Source organism: Eutrigla gurnardus, assembly GCF_963514095.1.
Source record: "Eutrigla gurnardus genome assembly, chromosome: 6".
Taxonomy (NCBI): domain Eukaryota; kingdom Metazoa; phylum Chordata; class Actinopteri; order Perciformes; family Triglidae; genus Eutrigla; species Eutrigla gurnardus.
Window position 1 is genome coordinate 7317991 of NC_139920.1, and position 26173 is coordinate 7344163.

At 45.3% G+C, this 26173-nt stretch overlaps 2 protein-coding genes across 2 annotated transcripts in view; one reads left to right on the top strand and one right to left on the bottom strand.

Annotated features, from left to right (window-relative positions):
• Positions 1-432: 432 nt before the first annotated feature.
• magoh (mago homolog, exon junction complex subunit) overlaps positions 433-26173 on the bottom strand; it is a 106795-nt gene continuing 81054 nt past the window's right edge. The window contains exon 6 of the mRNA XM_084010655.1: positions 433-450. The gene's annotated coding sequence lies outside the window, so the exon portion shown is untranslated. The remainder of the gene's footprint in view (positions 451-26173) is intronic.
• Positions 3563-26173, top strand: part of slc1a7b (solute carrier family 1 member 7b) — a 63666-nt gene continuing 41055 nt past the window's right edge. The window contains exon 1 of the mRNA XM_084010704.1: positions 3563-3882. Coding sequence (XP_083866830.1) covers positions 3742-3882 — 141 coding nt within the window. The 5' untranslated portion in view covers positions 3563-3741. The remainder of the gene's footprint in view (positions 3883-26173) is intronic.

Consider the following 26173-nt stretch of genomic DNA (forward strand, 5'->3'; position numbering starts at 1 on the left):
ATACTTGGTCAGGCTCCGTTTGCACTATTTGCATTCTGTATTGACAGAGTAGAACTTTGATTTGGTTTTGCACATATTTACACTTGGGAAAAATAAATATTTAATTGTATTTTAACTTTTATAAATTTTAGTTTCAGTTTAAATTTGTGAAAGAAGAAGTTTATTAAAAGATCATGCTTACATCATGCATGTAAAGAGTTATAATAAAATATTTCAAATTGCATGTGCAACTCTGTTAAAATTAAAGTCTGTTGGTCCAGTCATATATTTTGTCATTGTAGTTTTCTTAAAATCTCGTCTCGTCTCGTTCTCGTGAACCCAATATCGTGTCTCGTCTCGTCTCGTGAGCGGAGTGTATCGTCACACCCCTAATAGATGTATTGCAAATAGTGAATAAGTCTATTCAATCAGGCAATTTCCCAAAGGCCTTCAAAACTGCAGTCATTAAACCTCTTCTAAAAAAGCGGAGCCTAGATGCCTCTATTATCAACAACTACAGACCAATTTCAAATCTACCCTTCATAAGTAAAATAATTGAGAAAGTTTTCCTCCAACAACTAAATCACTTCCTGGCTTCAACTGGCTGCCACAACAACTTCCGGTCAGGATTTTGACCTTTTCATAGCACCGAGACGGCCCTTATTAAAGGTGTATTATTATTAGACCTCAGACCGCTGCACTGGCCCCTTATAAAATCTGGAATATAATTTTGCTCCTTTTTTATTACACTTATACTTAGGGCTGGCTCAGGCTGGTCTTGGACCAGCCCTTAGTTAAGCTGCTATAGACCTAAAGTGCCTGTCAGACTTGGACAAGAAGGAGGACTCAGATGCAGAGTTAGAACGTCAAATGCTCTTTATTTTCAGCACTTCCAGCGGCAGAGTGAAAACATAAAACAAGCTATGAAAAATACTTACTAAGAACTAACGATCGCGGAAGTGCAGGAACTCAAAACACCCTAACGGGGAAAAGGTGAAATAATCTACTACATAAATGGGGGCACTATAAACGTTACAAACAAAAGGTCACTCAAAAGGAGGAATAAGGCGAGGCTATGAACGCTACGGGGGCTAGACTAGAGAGAAAAAACAGAACAAAGAAAAATCACTCCAACGGAGGAAAAAGGAACAAAACAAAAGACACTCCAACGGAGGTCAGCACAAGGCTATAAACAAAAGGGAAAAAGCTAAACTAGGGCTAACCAGAAAGGTACAACAGAAAATCACTCGTGGCGAGGTAAGCGTTAAGCGTTAAGCATTATTTCTATGCTAATAGTTCTGATTTATTTTTTAAGTTTTTAGTTGTTGTCATTATATTATATCCACTGCTGCTTTCATCATTTGTGGTCATAATACGCTTCGATTATTTCTACAATCCCTCCTACTAGGGGGGTTTCAGCTCAGGAGGTAGAGCGGGTTGGCTGGCAACCGCAAGATTGCCGGTTCGATCCCCGGCTCCTCCTAGCTGAGTGCCTGGTGTCCCTGAGCAAGACACCTCACTCTAATTGCTCCTGACGAGCTGGCTGTCGCCCTGCGTGGTTGACTCCGCCGTCAGTGTGTGAATGTGTGAATGAATGGGTGAATGTCAGTCATTGTTGTAAAATGCTTTGGACAAAAGCGCTATATAAATGAGGCCATTTTACTACTGCTTTTACTGCTCTCATTACATACTATTTCTGTCATATGGATTGATTATGTTGTAATTATTTTTTATGTTAATTCCGTACACATGATATTTATTGCACTTCTGCCCGTCCTGAGAGAGTTACCCTCCTCAGTTGCTCTCCCTGAGGTCTCTTCTTCTTTTTTTCCCTGTTGGGGCGTTCATCACCGAGGTGAAGTTCGGTGTGTCCTGCGGTGAGATAGCAGTGTTTCACAATGTCGTCGCTCAGAGTTAGACACGCAAATTGCTCTGTTGTTGGTTGTCCAAATCAACCTAAGTGCTTACATTCTGACCCAGCTACAGAAGAGCAGAAGTGGTTGCATTTTATTTTTAATGACAATGTGCCGGCTACAGTCCGTGTTAGCTTGTATGTTTGCTAACCACTTCACATCGGACTGCTTCAGTAACGAGGGTCAGTACAAAGCTGGCTTTGCCTCGACACTGACCCTCATAAAAGGATCTGTCCCAACCATACAGGACCCAGCAACTTCACCTGAGTCACATAGGCGAGCTATAGCGATACATCCACCGTATTGGCGCATGCTACCGCTAGCATAAGCGGCATCGTCTCCGTCGCTCTCCAAGTAGGTGATGACAGACGGAGCTGATTAGCATTTAAAGGTTCAGGCACAGAAACAGCCTGTTCTCAGCAGAGCTCATTTGAGCAACTTTTAGACAGCTGAAATTCAGGACCATGGATGGGTTTGGGGAAATACATATCGAATACAGTTTTGTTGGACTTCTGACAGCTGTGTGAAATTGATGAAATTCAGTGTAATAGGGGGCCTTTAAAGTGGCAGCAAAACATATTGGAATGACTTTGCCTCATATTTTGTGAATAAACAACACATTTGTATTGCATCACATGTAAGACTGATCTATTTTTAATAAATATTGTAAAGGACAAATTACAATCTCAAAGGTTATTTTCATTAAGGAGATGTTAAGCAGCCAAATCACAGCTGTCATCTTCAGGATTAGAGTCAATGAACTGGAAAAAGCTCTCTTGCTTGGGCTTCCGCTAAGATCAGTGCTGTCTGGCTTTCCCTTCACGTAGTTGCAATCATGTAGCTGCTCAGGTAATAGCTTCTGATTAAAAGAGCAGGGTGATAATTAAAATGATTGTAATTGGTGATTAATGATGATTAGAATAAAGGATAATTGTTTTTCTATTATGTTCCATATCATTCATTGTGATTTTACACATAATGTCCTATGTGGTTCTGGAGGAGCTTTGGCCAGTCTGAGAAAGTCAACCGAATTATGTCTTCAGGAGTTTCAAACTGGGGGGAACTATATGTGAAAAAAAAACACTTATCAGTCAAGGTCAAACAAAGGCATGCTATCAAGTTGCATTGTGGGGAATGTAGGCTAGTAGGGGCTAAAACACAGGATGTCTCGTGCTAGGCTGCATTCATTTTGGCTTTTCTTAATCTGTCTCACAACTCTTAAAAACATGTTATGTAATAGCTGACGTGGATCCAAACACACAAACCAACTACAAAGTCACCCTTTAAAGTCAACCTGTATTACACATAGTCACGATTATTTGCTCAGTGAGGAACCACCAACAACATCATGCGTTGGGTCACACTTTGTGAGACATCATTCTGTTGTCACTGTGTGTCGACTCCGCTGTGCCAACCATTGTAAAACTGTTCATGGACCTTTAATCCAGCCCCAGACCTGTTTAATACAGCAGCGCACTAACAGGATTGGTGATGTTAACCCCCCAGGGACATGGCTGCCAGCTGTTTCATCCCCCTGGCGGTGGGTCAGCTCACACAGGGCCGCTGATGGGTGGAGCAGGGCGGTACAGGATGCCTGGAAAATGAGAGGATCTTCTTAGCTTAGTGCAGATTGCGGCAGCGAGTGGACGAGAGAGATGCTGGGACGGCAGGTGCTTTAAAATCACGGAGGATTGGATATTTCACACAGCGTCGCTTTTTTGGAACCTGGAGTTTTTCTTGTCAACCGCTCTCTTTTTTTGCTCGCCTCTCCATCATCACACCTGGATTTGAGGCTTTGGGTTGGGTACATTTATGGGTTGCCGTTAGGACGTGGGACAGCTGACTCACGATGGCCGTGGCTCTGGACGCAGTGTGGATGAGGGTGAAGAACGTCTGCAAACAGAATGGGCTCCTCATCATGTCGGTGCTGGCTGTGGTCATTGGGTGTCTTTTGGGATTCTTCCTGAGGACACGGCGCCTCACAGAGCAGGTTAGTTTGTCTCCTCCCCCTTGACCCAGTGTGACGTCATGCAGGCAGAAGATGGTGATCTTCTATCTGTGCCTCAGACACTTACAGCAGTAGAGTGCTTCAATTATTCACCTGCTTTACTGCACTCTTTCCCACAATTTCATCCTGATCCTAGACCGCATATAAGCACTGACATCTGTGCTTTTAATCACAGCATTATCTGCGTGTTTTAGTCCTTTACTACATTTCATTATACTGTCAAATTTGCAAAAGCATATTCTCATGGAAATGTTGAGGTATTTTAATTGAGTTGTTCCTTTTTATAGCAGTGCATATATTTGACACTGGTAGCTATTACTTTTTACAGTAAGATTTTACATGAATGCTTGCAATCCGGTTAAAAATTAAAACATCACTCCCTCTTTTTTATTGCCTTTTGTGTCTGGTTGGTGTCCCATTTTAGCCGTCTATGAGTAGCTGGCAGTTCCACTGCAGAGACATTCTCCCTCCAAACTTCTCACATGGTTTCATTTAAATAACCGTATGAGGCAGATGGAATTTTCCAAGACGTCACAAAAGAAACAAAGCTTAGAAAAAGTAGGACTGTGTCAGGACTTGTTTCTCTGCCTTCCTCACAGCCCATTTATCAAGTCACAACTGCACATGCTGCTTTCACATTGATGCATCAGTGTTAATCTTATAATGGCATGTCATCGTAAAAAAAAAATTCATTCTGCAGAACAAGAGCTTTGAATTTTTATTAATCTTTATTTATGCAGGAAGGACTCATGATAATCTTATTAAAGATGATGTGATTATTTTTCCACTTATAAGGATATTCACTAAAAAAAGATGTCTATTGGTTTCTTTACAAAATGTGAAGTGATTCGAGTATGTTTAATAACCAATTTAAAAATGTAAATAATATTTTCATGATTACCGGGATAATATCATAAATCTCAATTATTTTGGACTTAATCGTGAAATGACATTTTCATATTGTCCCATGTGCAGACTTTCTTTAGGGTAGAATCTGTAGTCACATTGTCAGGTGCTATTTGTAAAAGCAAAATAAGATTGTTGTTGATATTGTTGTTATTAATACCTTTTATCTATCTGCTCTTAGAAGCAACAATAGTAAACCTTTGAAAACAATAAAGCAGGTGATGCTCACTGGGATGAATCGCCTTTCAAATAAAATGTCTGCCAGTTGACTTTCATACCACAGTGATTTGTAATTATTAAAAACAGAGCTGCCTGGAGAGCGAAGTCTTTAGTGACATTCCCCCCAGATGATTGAAAATCTCAAGACCTGCGTAACATCCTTTTCCGATATACTGCTTTCTGTTTACTTCTTCAGCGAGGCGACCAATTACAGATATAACACTTCACTTCAGCCTGTTGACAGATAAATGTTTTACACAGATGATGAACAACAGATTCTGCTTTTTTGAGGGATTTGAGTTTGCTCTATGGTGACTCCATGTTGTGTAGTGAGATGAGCCTCCCGGATTTGCACCCAAAATGCTGTTAAATCATTCATTTATCATTTCAAACGCAGCTTCCATAATTTTTAACTGGGAAATGTCAACCGAATCATTGAGACGCCGATTTGCACAGGACTCGTATCATCAGATGGCCACGGTGTTTGCCGTATTGTAGGTAATTTGTGCTGGAATTTTTACTTTACAAATGACAGACATGGCCGATTTGCAAAGGATTAACATCACGGATGCTGTCTGCAATTACTACAAATTACCAGAGGTCCATGGGTAATACTAGTCCCGTGCAAATAGGGCTTTAGGGGGCTTTCACTCCTGTAGTTGAGTTAATTTGATCCAAGGGGAAACAATTATACAAAGTTGCTTTTTGGTTCTACTCCGGTTCCTTTCAGATGATCTTGTTGATTGGACAGTTTTGGCGATTCTCATCCTGCAACATCAGGAGGCATGGGACCATATGAAAATGTCATACGTCAAGATTGTCCTCGCCCAGATAATTAATTGCGATTTACGATATTAGACACATTTTTATTACAACACATAAATAACATTTTGTTTTTATTAAGTGAAGCAGGAAGCCTTTTTTAAATTTTTAATCAGGCTCCATTTTTCTCTCTAAATGATAGACAGCAACACATTTATCACACTAATCACCCCTAATTAGGACCAATGTGGGGAAAGGAAACTCTCCATTTAATGCTTCTGATGTTCATAATATCTTCTATAACACATGATTATGAGCATCATAGATGTTATTAAATTGGCCGCATGTTTTGATGAATAATGCAAAGACTGGACTGGACAAAAGCTGATGACTGATGGGAATGATAGTGTGAACACTATTGGACTTACAGTTTTTTTCTATTGCTAAACGTCCGCGGGCACAACTGCAGCTACATGTGCAAAACTCTAACTACAGTCTGCACAGCAGCAGTTCATGTGGAACAAACTCCTTTTTCATTGCTTGTGTGGATTTACAGCTCTTTGTTCAAATGCTTAACAAAGCTATCAGAAATGTAAACCACACATTCAAAACAGGAAACAGGAACACTGATGATTGCAACTTCAGCTGAAAGCCTCAGCAGGTGTCTTGTTTTAGACGAGTTGGTGAACACATATAGATAAGGGAAAGACAGGAAATACTGTTTTAGGAAATGGACCAAGGAAGACAGGTTGGTGGAGGCAGAAGTGTGGCAGGGAGACAGGTTAGTGGAGGGAGAAGCGTGGCAGGGAGACAGGTTGGTAGAGGGAGAAGTGTGGCAGGAAGACAGGTTAGTGGAGGGAGAAGTGTGGCAGGAAGACGGGTTGGTGGAGGGAGAAGTGTGGCAGGGAGAGAGGTTGGTGGTGGGAGAAGTGTGGCAGAAAGACAGGTTAGTGGAGGGAGAAGTGTGGCAGCGAGACAGGTTAGTGGAGGGAGAAGTGTGGCAGGAAGACAGGTTAGTGGAGGGAGAAGTGTGGCAGGGAGACAGGTTAGTGGAGGGAGAAGTGTGGCAGGGAGACAGGTTGGTGGAGGGAGAAGTGTGGCAGGGAGACAGGTTAGTGGAGGGAGAAGTGTGGCAGGGAGACAGGTTGGTGGAGGCAAAAGAGTGACAGGAAGACAGGTTGGTGGAGGGAGAAGTGTGGCAGGGAGACAGGTTGGTGGTGGGAGAAGAGTGGCAGGAAGACAGGTTAGTGGAGGGAGAAGTGTGGCAGGGAGACAGGTTGGTGGTGGGAGAAGTGTGGCAGGAAGACAGGTTAGTGGAGGGAGAAGTGTGGCAGGGAGACAGGTTGGTGGTGGGAGAAGTGTGGCAGGAAGACGGGTTAGTGGAGGGAGAAGTGTGGCAGGAAGATGGGTTGGTGCAGGGAGAAGTGTGGCAGGAAGACAGGTTAGTGGAGGGAGAAGTGTGGCAGGGAGACAGGTTGGTGGAGGGAGAAGCGTGGCAGGGAGACAGGTTGGTGGAGGGAGAAGTGTGGCAGGAAGACGGGTTGGTGGAGGGAGAAGTGTGGCAGGGAGACAGGTTGGTAGAGGGAGAAGTGTGGCAGGAAGACAGGTTAGTGGAGGGAGAAGTGTGGCAGGGAGACAGGTTAGTGGAGGGAGAAGCGTGGCAGGGAGACAGGTTAGTGGAGGGAGAAGTGTGGCAGGAAGACAGGTTAGTGAAGGGAGAAGTGTGGCAGGGAGACAGGTTGGTGGAGGGAGAAGCGTGGCAGGAAGACGGGTTGGTGGAGGGAGAAGTGTGGCAGGGAGACAGGTTGGTGGAGGGAGAAGCGTGGCAGGGAGACAGGTTGGTAGAGGGAGAAGTGTGGCAGGAAGACTGGTTGGTGGAGGGAGAAGTGTGGCAGGGAGACAGGTTGGTAGAGGGAGGAGTGTGGCAGGAAGACAGGTTAGTGGAGGGAGAAGTGTGGCAGGGAGACAGGTTAGTGGAGGGAGAAGCGTGGCAGGGAGACAGGTTGGTGGAGGCAAAAGAGTGACAGGAAGACAGGTTGGTGGAGGGAGAAGTGTGGCAGGGAGACAGGTTGGTGGAGGGAGAAGCGTGGCAGGGAGACAGGTTGGTGGAGGCAAAAGAGTGACAGGAAGACAGGTTGGTGGAGGGAGAAGTGTGGCAGGAAGACGGGTTGGTGGAGGGAGAAGTGTGGCAGGAAGACGGGTTGGTGGAGGGAGAAGTGTGGCAGGAAGACAGGTTGGTGGAGGGAGAAGTGTGGCAGGGAGACAGGTTGGTGGAGGGAGAAGAGTGGCAGGAAGACAGGTTGGTAGAGGGAGAAGTGTAGCAGGAAGACGGGTTGGTGGAGGGAGAAGTGTGGCAGGAAGACGGGTTGGTGGAGGGAGAAGTGTGGCAGGAAGACAGGTTGGTGGAGGGAGAAGTGTGGCAGGAAGACGGGTTGGTGGAGGGAGAAGTGTGGCAGGGAGACAGGTTGGTGGAGGGAGAAGAGTGGCAGGAAGACAGGTTGGTAGAGGGAGAAGTGTGGCAGGAAGACGGGTTGGTGGAGGGAGAAGTGTGGCAGGAAGACGGGTTGGTGGAGGGAGAAGTGTGGCAGGGAGACAGGTTGGTAGAGGGAGAAGTGTGGCAGGGAGACAGGTTGGTGGAGGGAGAAGAGTGGCAGGGAGACAGGTTGGTAGAGGGAGAAGTGTGGCAGGGAGACAGGTTGGTGGAGGGAGAAGAGTGGTAGGGAGACAGGTTAGTGGAGGGAGAAGTGTGGCAGGGAGACAGGTTGGTGGAGGGAGAAGTGTGGCAGGGAGACAGGTTGGTGGAGGGAGAAGTGTGGCTGGGAGACAGGTTGGTGGAGGGAGAATAGTGGCAGGGAGACAGGTTGGTGGAGGGAGAAGAGTGGCAGGGAGACAGGTTGGTAGAGGGAGAAGTGTGGCAGGGAGACAGGTTGGAGGAGGAAGACCTAGAAAAAGAGCTGTTACTGCTGATGAAATAGTATGTATATATATATATATATATATATATATATATACCAGAATTTCTTTTTACTCAACATTGAAATCGGCCCCAAAAATCCCATATGTGTCCAGCTCTACCACGGACATATTTAAACTGGTGAGCAGTGTCACTAGTAACTAACTTTTGACCTAAAATCAGAATACACAAGCTGTTTCAAGCTGTTTCCTGCAGCGAACACATCGATGCACAAATCCAGGCTAAAACAAACCCCCAAGCTTACTGTAGATACACTGACGCTAATACATGTCACAGCTTCAGCACACTGCTCTAAATACAGCCAAGCAGCTTTATGGAGGGGCTCCATAAACAAAATGCAGCCTTTTCTTTCCCATCACCCCTCTGACTGAAGCTCAGTCATATCCTCAAATAGACCTAAAAATAGCTATGGCTCCTTGACACTCACAATAGGGGATTACAATCCAATCAATCAAATGCTTTCTCTAATTGTATATCAAATAAGAGTGCCTGTCAAATTCTAAAGGAGGCACAGTCCTTTATGTTTTCAGACAATTATAGAGGCCTGATCCTTTATGTGTGTGTGTGTGTGTGTGTGTGTGTGTGTGTGTGTGTGTGTGTGTGTGTGTGTGTGTGTGTGTGTGTGTGTGTGTGTCTGTGTGTGTGTTTCTGAGGTGAAAGTACACAGCAAAATGTGGAAGGGTTAGCCAGAAAGTAAAAAAGAATGTGAATTTAAAATTACGCAACGTATGTAAACATGCTGAACATGCTGAACATGCCAAGCAGAGTCCACACAAGAACAAGCTGAGTAGAAATGAATGAGTGAATCTATGACATAAGTCTGGATTAGGAGGGTCTGCAGAGTCACAGCTGCAGATTTTCCAGTCTGAAGCACATCCATCCATCCATCTATCCATCTATCCATCTATCCATCTATCCATCCATCCATCTATCCATCTATCCATCTATCCATCTATCCATCCATCCATCCATCCATCGTCTACCGCTTATCCTGTATTCAGGGTCACGGGGGGCTGGAGCCAATCCCAGCTACAGGAAATATCAGTATATGGAAATAATGAACTGTTAGTATGATTCAATACTGAAATCACATATGGGATTTGAAACTCTACATGACATGCTGCTTTTTTATCTTTGTTGTGTTTTACCCCTTATGTCCAGTAAGACTGACTTCTTTGAAGACAAACAGCACTAATAATTCATTATTTTACCCCACAACAACGGCATCCGTCAAACAGACTCTCTCTGCACAGTCTCCAAGCGAATACATTCCTTCTTGTATAACTTATTTAAGAAAAGGTTGTGCCAGGTTTAACATTCTTTATTCTCACATGAAGGCAATATTTTATTATTTACTTACTAAAATAACAAATAAATATTTCTGAAATGTAGCCTACTGATGAACAAGTTGTCACAACTCCCCACCAACCTGGTATTTCACTTACTGGGTTAACTTTGGTGTAACAGGTATAACTGTGTAACTAATTCTCTAGGCTTTAGGGTTGGGGACAATGCACATTTGAATGTTTGGAGTTGGCCACCACACTGTGTGATGCTCAGCCTACCTCGCTCTCGCCGACAGGTTATTTGTCCGACTTCTTCGGAGTTCAGTTCATTTAAATTGACACGACGATAACTATAAATAAGTACCTGGAAGGGTGTGATGAAGAGTTTTCGGACAGACATGTATTCGTCTTTTCCTTTTGCTTTTGACTCAGCGTTTTCCCATTGGCCCCGCTCCATCCTATGATGTCACCCTTTATGCTGTCTGGTTGACAACCACCCAGCTCCTCCCATCACACAGTGTGGCAGCCAGTTAATTATGAGTGTCCTGATTAAAAGTGCGTGCAACATTTCCTCTCTCCATAAACAAAAATAACAAACCTAACACACTAGACAACATACAATTTTCCTTAAGTCAGGTCTCTTTTACATTTAACCCTCAGCTATAACCCTACACCTTATCCCCATTCTCTCAGCCACACATCTGCGATAATATTGTTCTTGCCCGCGATGTGCTTGACTTCGATATTGTATGGCTGCAACATCAGGCTCTATCTGAGCACTCTTGCACTCGCACTCTTAAACTTGGCAAGGAAACCCAAGGGATTGTGGTCTGAGCCACCACTTTTCCACCACTTGACACGTAAACTAAAATGTTTCACAGCTAAAACCAAAGCCAAAGCTTCCTTCTCCACTGTGGAGTATGCCCTCTGATGTTCATCTTCTTTGAAAAGTAAGCCACTGGCTTCTCAAAACCCCCATCATCTGCTTGAAAGAGAACTGCTCCAACCCCCTCATCACAAGCATCAACAGCAAGCTGAAATGGACAAAATTACCTTCACTTTGACCAAAGCTGACACTCCTCTGACCACTTCCCCTGACATCCTTACTCAACAAGTTAGTCAAAGGACCTGCAATGGCTGCAAAATTTGGGCAAAATTTGGGCAAAGAACCCACACATCCCCAAAATCCGCATTAGTGAAGTGCGAGTAGGGTGAAAAATGTGGTTTTCCCGAACAGAGGGGAGCACCAGTTACCACTGTCATTATGCCTCTGTGACCGCTTCTCCTGCCTATCTCTAAATGCCTTCCTCCTGCCTACAGTAACTGAGCTACCAACATGGGCCACTTCCTTGCTGTCTGCTAGTTTAAGAAATCATAAGCCGTACTTGAATTTATCCAGCGGTAAAAACCCACTTCCTGTTTGTGCCATAAATCCAAATAAGAGTCTCCATGTTGTCTTCTTAGCTATCTGAACTATCTCCTATAAGCTTCGGGAACAATACCATAAGCCTCCATTACTGCTTTCCTAAGGGCCTCATAGTCAAGTCCTATCCTAACATCCAAGGCTGCAACCGCTCTTTGGGCTTCCCTGTCAGAACAGTCTGTATCAACAATGGCCACTAATCTTCAGGCCACTCACAGTCCTTCGCCACCTTCTCAAACATTTCAAAGAACATATCCACATCACCTTTGTTAAACACAGGCATGAAGGCCCTAGCCTTATTCAAATCAAACCCAAGCTCCGGTTTACGGTCGATAGCCGAAGTCTTTTCCACCTCGAACCGGGCATTTTCTCTAGGTGAGCTCTCTCCTTGTCCTTATACTGGACATCATGTAGTTCTCTCCCTTTTCTCTGCCTATTCCCTCTGCTCAGTCTCCTTCTCTGCCCACACCTCCTCCAGTCTCAACTCTGCACTTTATCTGGCTGCAATTTCTGGCTTCCTTAATTTGTCGTCCAAAAAAACCTCTTCAGCTATTGCTATCAGCTTTATAAACTGATCTCAGGTCATGTCATAGACCACCAACACATTGTCCGACACCTCTGCCATTATTTCTCCGAGATACAAGCAAAAATGCCCCAACCACAAATGCAACTTGCACATAATCACATTGTTACCTGTCAAGTTTACGTAACTCGTGTGATGGAGCTACTCCAACCATAAACACCCCACTCAATGACAAAGCTAATCCCCGACTCTGCGAAAGAAGAGGATCCAGACTCATTGGGCTAATCCGAACACAAGTGTACACTCATAAATCTAACCTTGCAGTATACTTTTTTTGATGAGCTGCCCAAAACGACTCTGTCACTTTTCTGACAGTCAACAACGTTTTATGCTAATGCTAATGGTCTGCTATCCGCTACCATCCTAACTCACAAACTTTAACGATGCCGGACCAATATTTTTATTATTTACTTACTAAAAAAACAAATATATATTTCTGACATGCAGTCTGCTGATAAACAAGTTGTCACAACTCCCCACCAACCTGGTATTTCACTTACTGGGTTAACTTTGGTGTAACAGGCTCCTAATTATCTAGGCTTCAGGGTTGAGGACTACACATATTTTAATGTTTGGAGTTGGCCACCACACTGTGATGCTCAGCAGCCTACCTCGATCTCGCCGACAGCCAGAGCAGAGTTAAGTTCATTTAAATTGACGCGACAATAACTATAAATAAATACCTGGGAGGGTGTGATGTAGGGTTTTCGGACAGACACGTAATCGTCTTTTCCTTTCGCTCCTTTTTTTTTTATGCTATCTGGTTGACAACCACCCAGCTCCTCCCATCACACAGTGTGGCAGCCACTTAATTATCAGTGTCTTAATTAATAGTGTGCGCAACAACGTCCACATTTGTAGAAGAGAACAAAATAAGAATCCGGATGTTTTCCCAGGAAAATTGCATTCATGTATCCCTCACCAACAAGATGAAGTTTGTGCTCTTCTGTCTCTGCACCACCTGAACCAGTCATTTGCAAACACGCTGTATAAGGCATTAACAACATGCCAAACTTCCCTTAGAATTGGCACCGCAGCTGCTCTGAAACCAGTAATTGTGTTGCAGATTCTTTTAGTTGGGTATTTTTAAATTACATCATTTGGAGCTTTCAAAAAAATATTCTATCCTGTTTAAATTGGGAATGTTCATAGTATCGACCTGTCCAGGGTGTACCCTGCCTTCGCCCAATGACAGCTGGGATCGGCCCCCCCGCGACCCTGAATACAGGATAAGCGGTAGACAATGGATGGATGGATGGATGGATGTTCATAGTATGTCAATGGGGGAAAATAAAAAATGGAAATGGAAAACGACCATCAGTTATTGAAACATGGTTGAATCATTAGATTCAATTAATTCAGCTAAAACATGACCAGCCTTGACCTGCAGGCTGTACATTGGAAGCAGCAGTAGTTTACTGTTGAGCTAACACACACACACACACACACACACACACACACACACACACACACACACAGTATTGAAATGGTTTGAATAAATGTTGGCAAAAGATGGTTGACGTCAGAGAACGCTATTGTCAAAGTGCTGTTGCAAGGACAGCATAGCTGTGTGATTTACTGTGTGATTACTGTGTGCAGCCTCCGCCTGAAAAACAACGGAGATTCTACTGAAAGTAAAATGTAACTCAACCTCAAACATTCATCTCTCCTGGTCCTCATGAATTCTATCAGAGATTTATAACACCGATTACATAAGCAGCAGCAGCAGTATAAGTAGTTTGACTTAAGCTCGTCTCCTGTCTTCCCACTGTAAGTGGTGGAAGAGCTATTCAAACTGTTGACTTCAGTAAAAGCAGCAATGCCATACTATTAAAATGCTCCATTAAAAATGTCACCTCCATATAAAACTATGATTATATCACATTCAGAGAATCTGGTGAGAACACTTCTGTCCGAAGGCAATACCAAGGAAAATTATTCATGTGGGTGTTGACATGAAAAGCGATCACATGGTCAGCGTTGAGTCTCTGTTTATCTGTTCATCTCCATGCCCTCATAAATACACACTCTTTGTTCGGTAGGCATTATTAAACGTTTGAAAACCCAGATAAACGTAGGTCTCAGTCCAAAATCCAAAAATGGATTAAATATAGTGAAATCATTTCCAAAATTCAATCTAATGAAAATGTCCTGGTTCAATCCATATTTGTTGGCGTTTTACATTTTCAGAACAGCAACCAGCCGGATTAAGAGACAATCTAAGCTTCATTCAATAAACTCAAGAGAAGCTTTGAGTGTTAAATACAAAGAAGTGACATCCGGTGCAGCCTTTAGTGGCTCGGTTCGATCCACTTTGCTTAATTCCATTTACCGAGCCAGAGGCTGCTACAGAACGGACAGCTAGAGGAATGGAGGAGATAATTCACAGAATTTGACAAAAATTGTATTGGATTTAAATATGTTCAGGCAATGTCTTATTATAATTAAAACAACCAGAAAGTCTAATGCAACCACTAGGTACTAAAATTTGGGTTTTGGCTGAAGTGGATCTAATTTTTTCAAATGTACATTTTGTTTTTTTCCCATATATTAAGAGATGCACCAACCAACCAGCACCCCTTCAAAACAAGGTGGTTTTAAGGTGATCAGTGATCAGTCATGACCAAACATTTACACATGTGTCACATGATAGTTTCAGGGTGGCACATGGATAAAGCCAGATGCAGCAAGGTTGGTGCCGCTCTGCTGCAAAGTTAAAGGAAACATTTATTATGTTTGAGGGTTTAAACCGACTTCAGGAAGGTTGGAATCATTTTTCAGGGCGGTGGTGAAAAGTCTTAGTCAGGAGCCCTGTTGTCAAATACAATCTGTGCATCTCTACTGGTTATATCCTTCAAAACACATCTTGTACTTGTGTCTGATAATATCTCTTCAGGGAGTGCAGTAAGTGACAATCTGGGCTCCATGGTAACCATGACAGCTTGACGTAGTGGCAGCTGGGCGGGGCTTAAAGAGTCAAATGAACAAAGCTCGTAGTTTAGCTATATTTTCAAGGAAGAATGTGTTATGTATTCTTCATGAGAACATGGATAGAAATCATAAGATATAAACTGCTGTTTGGTGACAAAAACCTGTCAAACTGCAGCTGCCCTGTTGACTGGTCAAAAAAACAGCTGCACCGCAGACAACACACTTCCAGACACACATGCAGGCGAACACACACCGGCCCATACACACGAGTACAAGATGAGCAGAGTGGAGAGAAACCCCTGCTGGCTGTGTGCGAGTGTTGATCCTGCTCTTATACAGGAAACTAAGCTCTCTCTGCTTAATGCCCAACAGAAAAGCTCTTTAACTGTCATTATGCCATGAACTCGCCTTGAAGCCCCTCAATCCACCATCCTCTCGTGTTCCGATGTCCTCGTCCATGCATACAATACACGGCTCTATCGGATCGATACTGTGCCGGGTCTCGGCCTAATGTGTGTGCATCTTGTTCATCCCAACTCCTTAAACAACAATGACTTATAGGTTTAGTCAGCCAAGTCTCACTTAATCCAAGCTTTTACAATAACAAGATACAAGATAGCTATAATATCATGATAATACTACAATGTCTGTGACAGTTGCAGGCTGACAGCAGATGATATTCCAGATTATCACATTTAATATGGAGAAGGGCAGGACTGATGGAGGAAAGTCAGCCTCACGTTGCTTTAGGATATGGACTGGCCCTTCGGACTTTTGGTGTTTGACTTGGGACTTTGAGAATTACTTATTACTAGCAAGACTTTGTCCCCTGCTGCTACATGTACTGAATTGGCAATGTAACAATGTATGACAGATATCTGATATCTTAAAAATATTTTATCCAAGTATGTTTCCTTACAATGGGCTTACTTGGATAAGGACTTTTTTATATGGATCACAGACCTGTATAATCAGCCTATCTGACCCTGTGTGCACTGAGGGAGCTGCTCTTCACTATAGTTTCCAAATTAGTTTCGCATTAAAACTATTCATGCCAGCAGCAATGTGAATTTGCAACAATTGCAATGTTTTGAAAGAAAGGTTTGATTGGAGACACGCAGCAGTGGACCATTGAATTTTAGTTCCTTCTGGTAAAGAGTTAGGCAGTGTTTATGTTCAGGACTTTTATTTTGTAAAAGCCTTGTAATGAGCCTTTGTGTGTCAATCATTGTCATTGTCATGTCATTAAGTATAATCCAAAAAAATCCAAAATAATGTCGGCCAAACTTTTTGCATCTTCTCATTTTGAGTCATTGTTGAAACCCACACCTCAATCTTCAATAGAAACAAAATAGAATACACGAACAAATAAGCCCACAAACCAAATTATTAATCTACTCATAATATACACTATATTGTGTGCCAACTTTTATGTAGCACATTCAGGTACTCAGTAGTAAAAATGTCAATTCAAACTCCTCCCCATGAACTGTTGAGCTGTGTGAAGAACATTTACGGTTCGATGTGCAGGATCAAACACTACTTCGGTGGCAGATCTCCTATAAAACAAACTGTGACAACAGAGAGGAGTTGGGCAGAGAAGAAGCCTTTCCAAAAGCTTGATACACTGCCAGGTTGATCTTGACAGAGTGGAGATATGAGGTCTGGCTGCAGGCGGCTGGAGCAACACGGACGATGGAGAACAGCTGTCCAATGTGCTGGAAACAGGCAGGTGGTGGTTAAAGCCCAGTGGACACGAAAAAAATACACAAAAAGGCTGTGCGATCTGAACGACTTCTGTCAAACTGTCCCCCAAAACTCCTGGTGCCATGGAAACCTGTCGCTGGAGTTTCAACTGTTATGATGTGGCTGCGCTCCTATTCTTTTGAAGTCTGGTTAACCTGTCTGTGTTCAGCTGTGACTCTCTTTCATATAGGGCCCTAGTTTCGTAGACTAGGCGTAATCAGCGCGCAGCGCACGTGCGCCACGCCGACGGGGTGTGTTGAAACTTGCATTACGCCAGCTCCGCCACCCTGCGCAGCCCTGCGCTGCGCCACGAAACTAGGGCCCATAATGTTCAATTACCTTCTGTGATAGTTTTTTTTAACTTATTAATCCTTTAACAATAATATTCACTAATTTACTTATTTGGTATCAACGGTAATTAGTTGTGTATTAATACTTTAATATTATTATATGATTATCAATATCAATCCCAACTCCTCAATCCAAAACCAGCAGAGAAAATAATTTATGAAGTCACATGTCAGCCCTGTGATAGACTGGTTACCTGTCTGTCTCTACATGTCAGCCCTGTGATAGACTGGTTACCTGTCTGTCTCTACATGTCAGCCCTGTGATAGACTGGTTACCTGTCTGTCTCTACATGTCGGCCCTGTGATAGACTGGTTACCTGTCTGTCTCTACATGTCGGCCCTGTGATAGACCGGTTACCTGTCTGTCTCTACATGTCGGCCCTGTGATAGACCGGTTACCTGTCTGTCTCTACATGTCGGCCCTGTGATAGACCGGTTACCTGTCTGTCTCTACATGTCGGCCCTGTGATAGACCGGTTACCTGTCTGTCTCTACATGTCGGCCCTGTGATAGACCGGTTACCTGTCTGTCTCTACATGTCGGCCCTGTGATAGACCGGTTACCTGTCTGTCTCTACATGTCGGCCCTGTGATAGCCCGGTTACCTGTCTGTCTCTACATGTCAGCCCTGTGATAGACTGGTTACCTGTCCAGGGTGTACTCTGCCTTCCCTCAATGACAGCTGGGATCCAGCCCCCCCAGGACCCTGAATACAGGATAAGCGGTTGGGGATGGATGGGTGGATTTCATAGCAAACTTCAATATCTTTGATTTTTCACATGTGCTTACATCAGCTAGTACCAACGAATTTCAACCAATAATATAAGAGCTAAAGAAGGTCATGAGCTTATCTTTTCAAAGACTAAATTAAATTCCTCCTGATGTTATCCTGCTTCTCTCAGAAATGTCACCGCATGGAAGATACATACTCTTGAAATGCCGTTTGAGCTCAACTCAGCAGGAAAGTCAGTAAATCAGAAGCCTCTGAAGGTAGCAGGACACATATGTTTATAAGTCTGCAGCCTCTGAAGAGTGCAGAGCCGGAAATACCGGCTGCCTGGAAATTCACTAAAGTTCAACTCGACGGCATGTAGAATGCATTCTGCCCTGCCGCTCGTTGAAGTCACCATTACATGAACTTACCTGTTCTTATTGTGTTCTGGTAACACAGCATTACTATTATAAGTGAATGTCATATACTTAAAATATATATTACATATCATATGGAAGTTGATCATATATATTTCATATTATATATATATATATATATATATATATATATATATATATATATATATATATATATATATATATATATATATATATATATATATATTATTATTATTATTATTATTATTATTTTTATTTTTTTCTGACAAATAAATGACATCATGGCATTTGTAAATGTCAGACAGATTACAATACAATCTTAAAGGGATAGTTCGGAATTTTGGACATAAGACCTATTTTCCAACTCAGCCGGTGTGTTCGAGACGTCTGGAGACGTTTTCAAGACATTCCATTCAGTTCTTCTAGTTGCCGAGTTCGCTTGTGCTATGGCTAGCGCAAGTCAATTGTTCTAGCTAGCATGGCATTAAAAACACTCACACTGACTCCAAAGTGCACCCGAGGCAAATCAATTAAAACACTATCAGAATCAGCTTTTTATTGGCCAAGTATGCACACATACAAGGAATTTGACTCCGGTAGAGTGGACACTCTCTCAGACAGTAGACAATAGACGTACATACAAACATACACATACATACACACAACAATAAAGACATTTTCCACATAGGTAAGATAGACAATCTTATGTACAAAATATACATAGTATATTAATTATGCATATATATGTGGCGGGGGGGGGTTTACGACTGAGTAATGCTGACAACGCCACCCCTAGGGCAAGAGCAGGGGAACTCTATTTTACTCCAGAAACGCACGCACAGGCTTGACTTACAGGTATAAAAATATATTCTTTATTCTCATTTAATTAAAAGTTAGTCGCTGTAGGTCGTCAATAAAATAGGACGCCCATTAGTACATTAAACAAAACAAAACAAAAACAAAGGGATAAGCCTTGGTAGGTGGGCAAAGGAAAAGCAGCCTGACCGGGTCTCAGTTTCAATATCACGCGTGAGACACACCAAGCTTAGTCAACACTACAATCCACTACAATCCACACAAGCAATATTGAACACGGCACACTTCACATATTCCCTACCCGGGGTGATAAACAAAACAAAACCAAACACCGGGAGTATAGCCTATGGGCCCACCTAAACCTAGGCTGTTAGGGACAGGAGGGGACGACAAACCAAAAGAAAGAAAATGTAAGTTAACAAAAAGGGGGCCCCGCTAGCCGGTGGTCACAATTAGTCTACCAGCACAAATCTCAAAGTCCACCGACTAGGGGGAAAGAAAGAAACAAAAGAAACACATGAAGCAAACAACCAAACGAACAGAAATACAAAACGCGTCCTAAAAGCAGCACCTGCACGTATCTCATTCACCTCAATCACGAGAACAGCAGCCGACACTCGGATTGCCGGTAGCGTCTATAAACAAAAAAAGGAAACGAGAGACCCAGTTGCGTGATCCATACATATTCGGTTCATAGGCTAACTATTTACCACACCACAACCGGATTAATAAAACGCCTATTCAATAAAGCACAGCCAAAACATACCTTGTTCCTTCTCCCATCGGGATCGCTGAACGCAGACCCAGGCTCGTCCCTCGCACGGACAGCGTCACCGTCGGCGAGCACTCAACGACCACTAGCCCAATGGAAACACAATTAAATCCCCCGTAGTGCACTGGCCAAATAACTATCATAATTCCCCAATGAGGTAATTAAGACATACCTTGCGCTGCGACCCACACCTCTAAACACTGCCGCTACCGGCATGAGGACCCTGTGTGCCTTACCGGCATGAGGACCCCGGGTGCCTTTACACCTGCCTGATCGCAACCGCCCACCGGTCCCACCCCTATTAGGTGATGTCAGCGGTACGGGGAAAGAGAACGTGTAACAGGGAACATCAGCACGAGACCGAGAGAGAAGACCTAATCCCAGAGGCCACAATCCACCCCCTCCAAATGAATCGGCGGCCCGACGATGACGCCTCATGTCCGGGAGTCTTCACCCTCTATGCCTGATGGACTGTCATCCATGACACTCATTGTCTTGGGTAGACGGTGCGGATTGGAATGCTGCCCTGCTGTAGGCCTCGCTGAGCGGCGCACCGCCACTGTGGTTTCCTCCGGCATCTCAGCCGCATCTTCCATGTCAATTTCTTCTGCCACTGAGGGACAGGTGGGAGCAGGTTGGGGTTCTTGGGGTTCATGTTCCGCATCATACCAGATGACTGCATCTCGGGTCTCATCGTCATTCCCGGCAGGGGGTTCGTCCCGAGCAGGGGAGTCGATGGGGATCTCGCCTTCCTGAGCGAAGCCAGGGATGCCACTTTGTCCAGGCTGTACTCCTGCGGGGACGCCACGCATCTCAGAACGATGCACCTGTCGGACAGGTCCACCCTCAGCTGCCGGGGTTACTGTGTATACCGCTCCGGTACCAGAAGGGCCACGCACGACTCTGTAGGCTACAGGATTCCAGTGGTCCTGGATTTTATTTCTCCCCGGTGGATGGCTCTGCAAATAGACAAAATCTCCGTCTTGGAAGCCAGCGTCATTCACCTGAGCATTATGGTTCTGGTTCCGTCGGAGGGCCAGTTCTTCTGATCTTTGCCTGACGTGTTCCTTAGTAATTTTGACGCTTTCCTGGTGCCTTTCAACCCATTCTTCAAGGGTATGGGTATCTGGGGCAGCCTCCCTGGAGCCAAGCAAAAAATCAACTGGCAATCTTGGATGACAGCCAAACATCAGAAAATATGGTGTATAACCCGTGGTCTGGTGTGGGGTAGTGTTATAGGAGAAGGTGAGCTGTGGCAGATGGTGTGGCCACCGACGCTTCTCTGCCTGGGGTAGTGTGCGCAGCAAGTCGTGGAGTGTGCGGTTGAACCGCTCACACTGGGCGTTCCCTTGCGGGTGGTATGGAGTTGTGCGGCTCTTTTGTATCCCGTACATCTGACACAGTTGCTGGATAAGGAGGCTCTCAAAGTTTCGTCCCCGGTCGGAGTGTATACGGGCTGGAGGACCAAATCTATGGAACCATTGCTCCACCAAGGCCTTGGCCACTGTGGGAGCTTTCCGATCTTTAGTAGGGATAGCCTGCGAATACTTTGTGAAGATGTCTGTAAGGATCAGGACATTCTCTCGTCCATCGCTGGCCAGCTCCAGCTGAGTGAAGTCAAGGGCCAGAATCTCATTTGGTCGAGTGGCTTGCATTGAGCTCCAATACGTACGGACTTTAGGTTGAACGGCCTTCCCCAGCACGCATCGCTGGCACCCCTGACACCACTGTTCAACATTTTTAGCCATACCAGGCCAAAAACATCGGCTTCGGAGTAGCTGGAGTGTTCGTTCTGTGCCTTGGTGTCCCTGCTCGTCATGGACACTACGTAGGACTTCGGTTTGCAGGCAGTGGGGCAGCAATAGTTGGAGAGTCTCGGGGCCACCTCCTGGTGTGTGAATTAGGCGGTACAGAACTCCTTCCTCGTTGATTAGACGGTCCCATTGCCTAAGCAAAACTCTGCTTCCCTGCGGTAACGCTTCGCGTTCCGCTGCGCTTGGCCGTCGCCCCTCTCGGTAGTACTTCCTCAAGGGCCCGATGACCGGGTCAGCTCCCTGGAGCACGCTGAGGTCTTGAGGTGTACGCCCCGGTAGGGCTACCACCTCCCTGCACAGGCCCTCTATGGCAGGCATTGGAACAAGACTGGTCAATGTGCCCAATGCAGGGACCTCGGTCCCAAAGGTGAAGCGCTCCAAATACTGCCGAGAGAGGGCATCGGCATTCTGATTGTTCTTACCCGGCCGGTATCGGAGGGTAAAATTGAACGACCCCAGTTGAGAGGCCCACCGTTGCTCCGTGGCTCCCAGCTTTGCCGTGTGCAGGTGGCTCAGTGGGTTATTGTCAGTGAGGATCATGAAATGGTTCCCCAGCAAATATTCACGGAACATTTCCGTTACTGCCCACTTTACTGCAAGCAGTTCAAGCTTCATGGAGCTGTAGTTTTCCATGTTTCTTTCAGCCGCCCTGAGTCCCCGACTGGCAAATGCGACAGGTCGTACCTTCCCTTGGTGTTCTTGCGAGAGGATTGCACCAAGACCCCCGTGGCTGGCATCCACCTCCAAGATGAAGGGCTTTGAAAAGTCGGCATATGCCAGAACTGGAGCAGAGGTGAGTCGCTCCTTCAAGGACAAGAACGCATGTTCACACTCTTCGTCCCAGGTCGAGGCCAGAGGAACAGGGGGTGTCTTTCCCTTCTTGCGGGGTCCATTGAGTCTCCCCACCAGATGGTGGAGTGGGGCTGCCAGCTTTGAAAAGCCTTCCACAAAGCGGCTATAGTAGCTAGCAAAGCCGAGAAACGATCGTAACTCGGCTAGGTGTCCAGGGCGCCTCCACTCACTGACTACCTCTATTTTGGCAGGATCCGTGGAAACTCCTTCCCTGGAGACTACATGCCCCAAGTAGCTGACCTGATGCTGGAAGAAGCTGCATTTTGATACTTTTACTTTCAGTCCCTGCTTTTGCAGGCGGGAAAACACTTCTCCTAGCCTCTCCAGGTGCTGTTGGACGGTGGTGGAAAAGACGATAACATCATCCAGGTACAGTAGGACGGACTGGTATCTGCAATCCCCGAACATGCGTTCCATCAAGCGCTGGAATGTTCCAGGTGCGTTACACAGGCCAAAGGCCATTCTATTGAACTCGAACAGACCAAAAGGCGTACAGAAGGCAGTCTTCGGTATATCCCGTTCCACCATTGGGACCTGATTATAGCCACTCGCAAGGTCCAAGGTAGAAAACCATTTCGCTCCTGAAAGGGCATCTAGAGACTCTTCTATACGAGGAAGGGGGTAAGCGTCACAGCGGGTTTTTGCATTTAGTTGCCGATAATCAACGCAAAGGCGCAAACTCCCATCCTTCTTGGTCACCAGGACTATAGGAGAAGAGTAGGGGCTGCTACTCTCTCTGATGACTTGGCTATCCAAGAGCTGTTGAATGTGTGCCTTTACGGTTTCATACTGAGAGGGTGGGATTCTTCGGTATGGTTGCCGAACCGGAGCATCATCGAGCAGGGGAATCTCGTGGCTGATTAAAGACGTGCATCCTAGATCTCCATCCCCTCGGGAAAAGATGTCGCTGTACTGGGCAAAAAGAGCACTGGCCTCAGCAGCTTGTTGCTGAGACAACCCCTGGAAGGCTGGCATCATGGGCTCGGGACCACTAGAGCACTCAGCCACCTCCTGTGTGGAAACATAGGCCTGACACTCTTCCCATGATGGATTGACTGATATGGAGGCAGCGGTTTCTGTCACAGCCGCAGCCACAACTTGTACAGTGCCAATGGGGCGCCGTGGGGACAGCCACACTTTTGTGCTCCCGACATTAACTACCGGTGCATATAGGAATCCCCTTTTTGCCGGCACCAAGGTAGGGGACAGCAGTAGACCTTCGGGCAACTGCTCTCCGTCAAAGCCCAAGGGCTCCAGCAAAAACTCTGCAGACTCGAGCTGGGGGCATGTAACTGGGACCATGGTTAGGGCTCCTGCCTCGAGGCAGACTGGCAACTTCCCATGGACTTTCACTTTGAACGGCTTCGGTGCATTTTCAATGGCCTGGATCTGTTCACAGTGTCTCAGTGCGCGTCGGGCTGCTGGCGCCGCCGACTGCACCGGAGGGGAGAGGAAGAGCTGTGGCCCATGTTGTCTAAAAAGAATCTGATAACACTCCCCAATTACATTCATTCCCAGTATCCCTGGGGTCAAGAGCTTGCGGTCTTTAAGAGTGCTATTCTCTGGGTCTTTAACAATTAAGATACCCCTTCCCGGAATGCATTGCCCCAGTACCCGTACGTCCAACTCTATGTAGCCAATATAGGGGATGTCTAATCCATTAGTGGCCTTAAGCCTGAGCCATTTACAGTCCCTCGTTTGTAGATGATGAAAATGTTTTCTGAAGAAACTCTCGGTGATGGTAGTCACCATTGACCCAGTGTCAATCAAGCAGGGAACAGTTACATCTCCCATAGACACAGACAATACAGGGCAGGTTTTGACTAACTTTTCCAAAGATTGAGGATGCCTTGAGCCAGACACATCCCCTCCCAGTGTATGGCTCTGCACACTGGGAGTTGCTAGTTTCCCGATCGGCTATTATGGCTATTGGGGCCTTGTGTAGGGGGGTCACCAGGGGGCCAGCGCAAGGCTGACGCATTATTGTGGTGGGAGGGAGCTACCTGGCAGTAGCGAGCTATGTGCCCTGGTTGATCACACCGTATGCAAATGGGCTGACCATTGGGGGCGCGTTTGTATCGCCCATCCCGTTGTAGTGGAGGGGCCTGCGATCTACCATTAGGGTGTCCTAACTGCCTTACAAGCGTGTCCAGCTGCGCTTGTTGTTTAAGAACCAAGTCTTTTAGTTCCACAAATTCTAATGACGGAGGGGCTGCAACACATTGTGATACGACCTGAGCTTCACTGCTTGCACCTGGGGCACGGTAACTACGGTCTCGATGAGACTGACCTTCCTGCACCCACCTTATAGCTTCCTTCCTTACATCTAAAAGAGTCAACACACTATCTCCCCGTACCAATCTCTTAAGTTCCCGCCGTAACATGGGATCACTGACATTTTCGCAAAACTGGTCTCTCAGAACAATATCAGGGTTTCTGACGGCACCTTCATTTGACTGTTTTACTTTCTCTAACATTTCCATTAAAGCATGAGAGAACTCAAACAAACTTTCATTGTCCTTTTGCTTTCTGTTAAAGAAACGCTGTTGCCAGTACACATACGATTTAGCACACCCATATACTTCCTTTAAGACTTCAATTATTAAATCAGGGTTCTCACGTGTAGATACAGGACGATACTTGATCTCATTACGGGCTTCGCCCTCCAAGTGATCGAACAAAAACAAAGCCTTATCAAAGCCAGTCATATGCGTTGCCCGAATACAACTTTGCGCTTCTTCAATCCACTCTTCGACGGACAGAGAGCCTGCAGATGCAGATACCGAAAACTTTGAGCAACGCCGTTCTCGGGGTATAAAGAGTGCTCGCTCCCGTTGGACGGGCTGGGAACTAGTATCAACGCCCGCTCCTCCTCTCCCCGAAAGTCTCTCATTTTCAGCCTGTAGCTGCTCCAAGCGTCGTCGCAGCTGCTGAAGCTCCACCGTAGACCTCTCTTCCTCGTTCATCTTGCTGCCAGCTGCTGTTCTCGCGTTGGCACACTCCCAGACCCAGACACACACACACACACACACACACACACGCACACAGGTGCTGCTTAAATAGACTAACCTAGTAGCGACACAATGTAATCCTGTCAACAACGCCAAATGTGGCGGGGGGGGGGTTTACGACTGAGTAATGCTGACAACGCCACCCCTAGGGCAAGAGCAGGGGCACTCTATTTTACTCCAGAAACGCACGCACAGGCTTGACTTACAGGTATAAAAATATATTCTTTATTCTCATTTAATTAAAAGTTAGTCGCTGTAGGTCGTCAATAAAATAGGACGCCCATTAGTACATTAAACAAAACAAAACAAAAACAAAGGGATAAGCCTTGGTAGGTGGGCAAAGGAAAAGCAGCCTGACCGGGTCTCAGTTTCAATATCACGCGTGAGACACACCAAGCTTAGTCAACACTACAATCCACTACAATCCACACAAGCAATATTGAACACGGCACACTTCACATATTCCCTACCCGGGGTGATAAACAAAACAAAACCAAACTGAAACACCGGGAGTATAGCCTATGGGCCCACCTAAACCTAGGCTGTTAGGGACAGGAGGGGACGACAAACCAAAAGAAAGAAAATGTAAGTTAACAAAAAGGGGGCCCCGCTAGCCGGTGGTCACAATTAGTCTACCAGCACAAATTTCAAAGACACCGACTAGGGGGAAAGAAAGAAACAAAAGAAACACATGAAGCAAACAACCAAACGAACAGAAA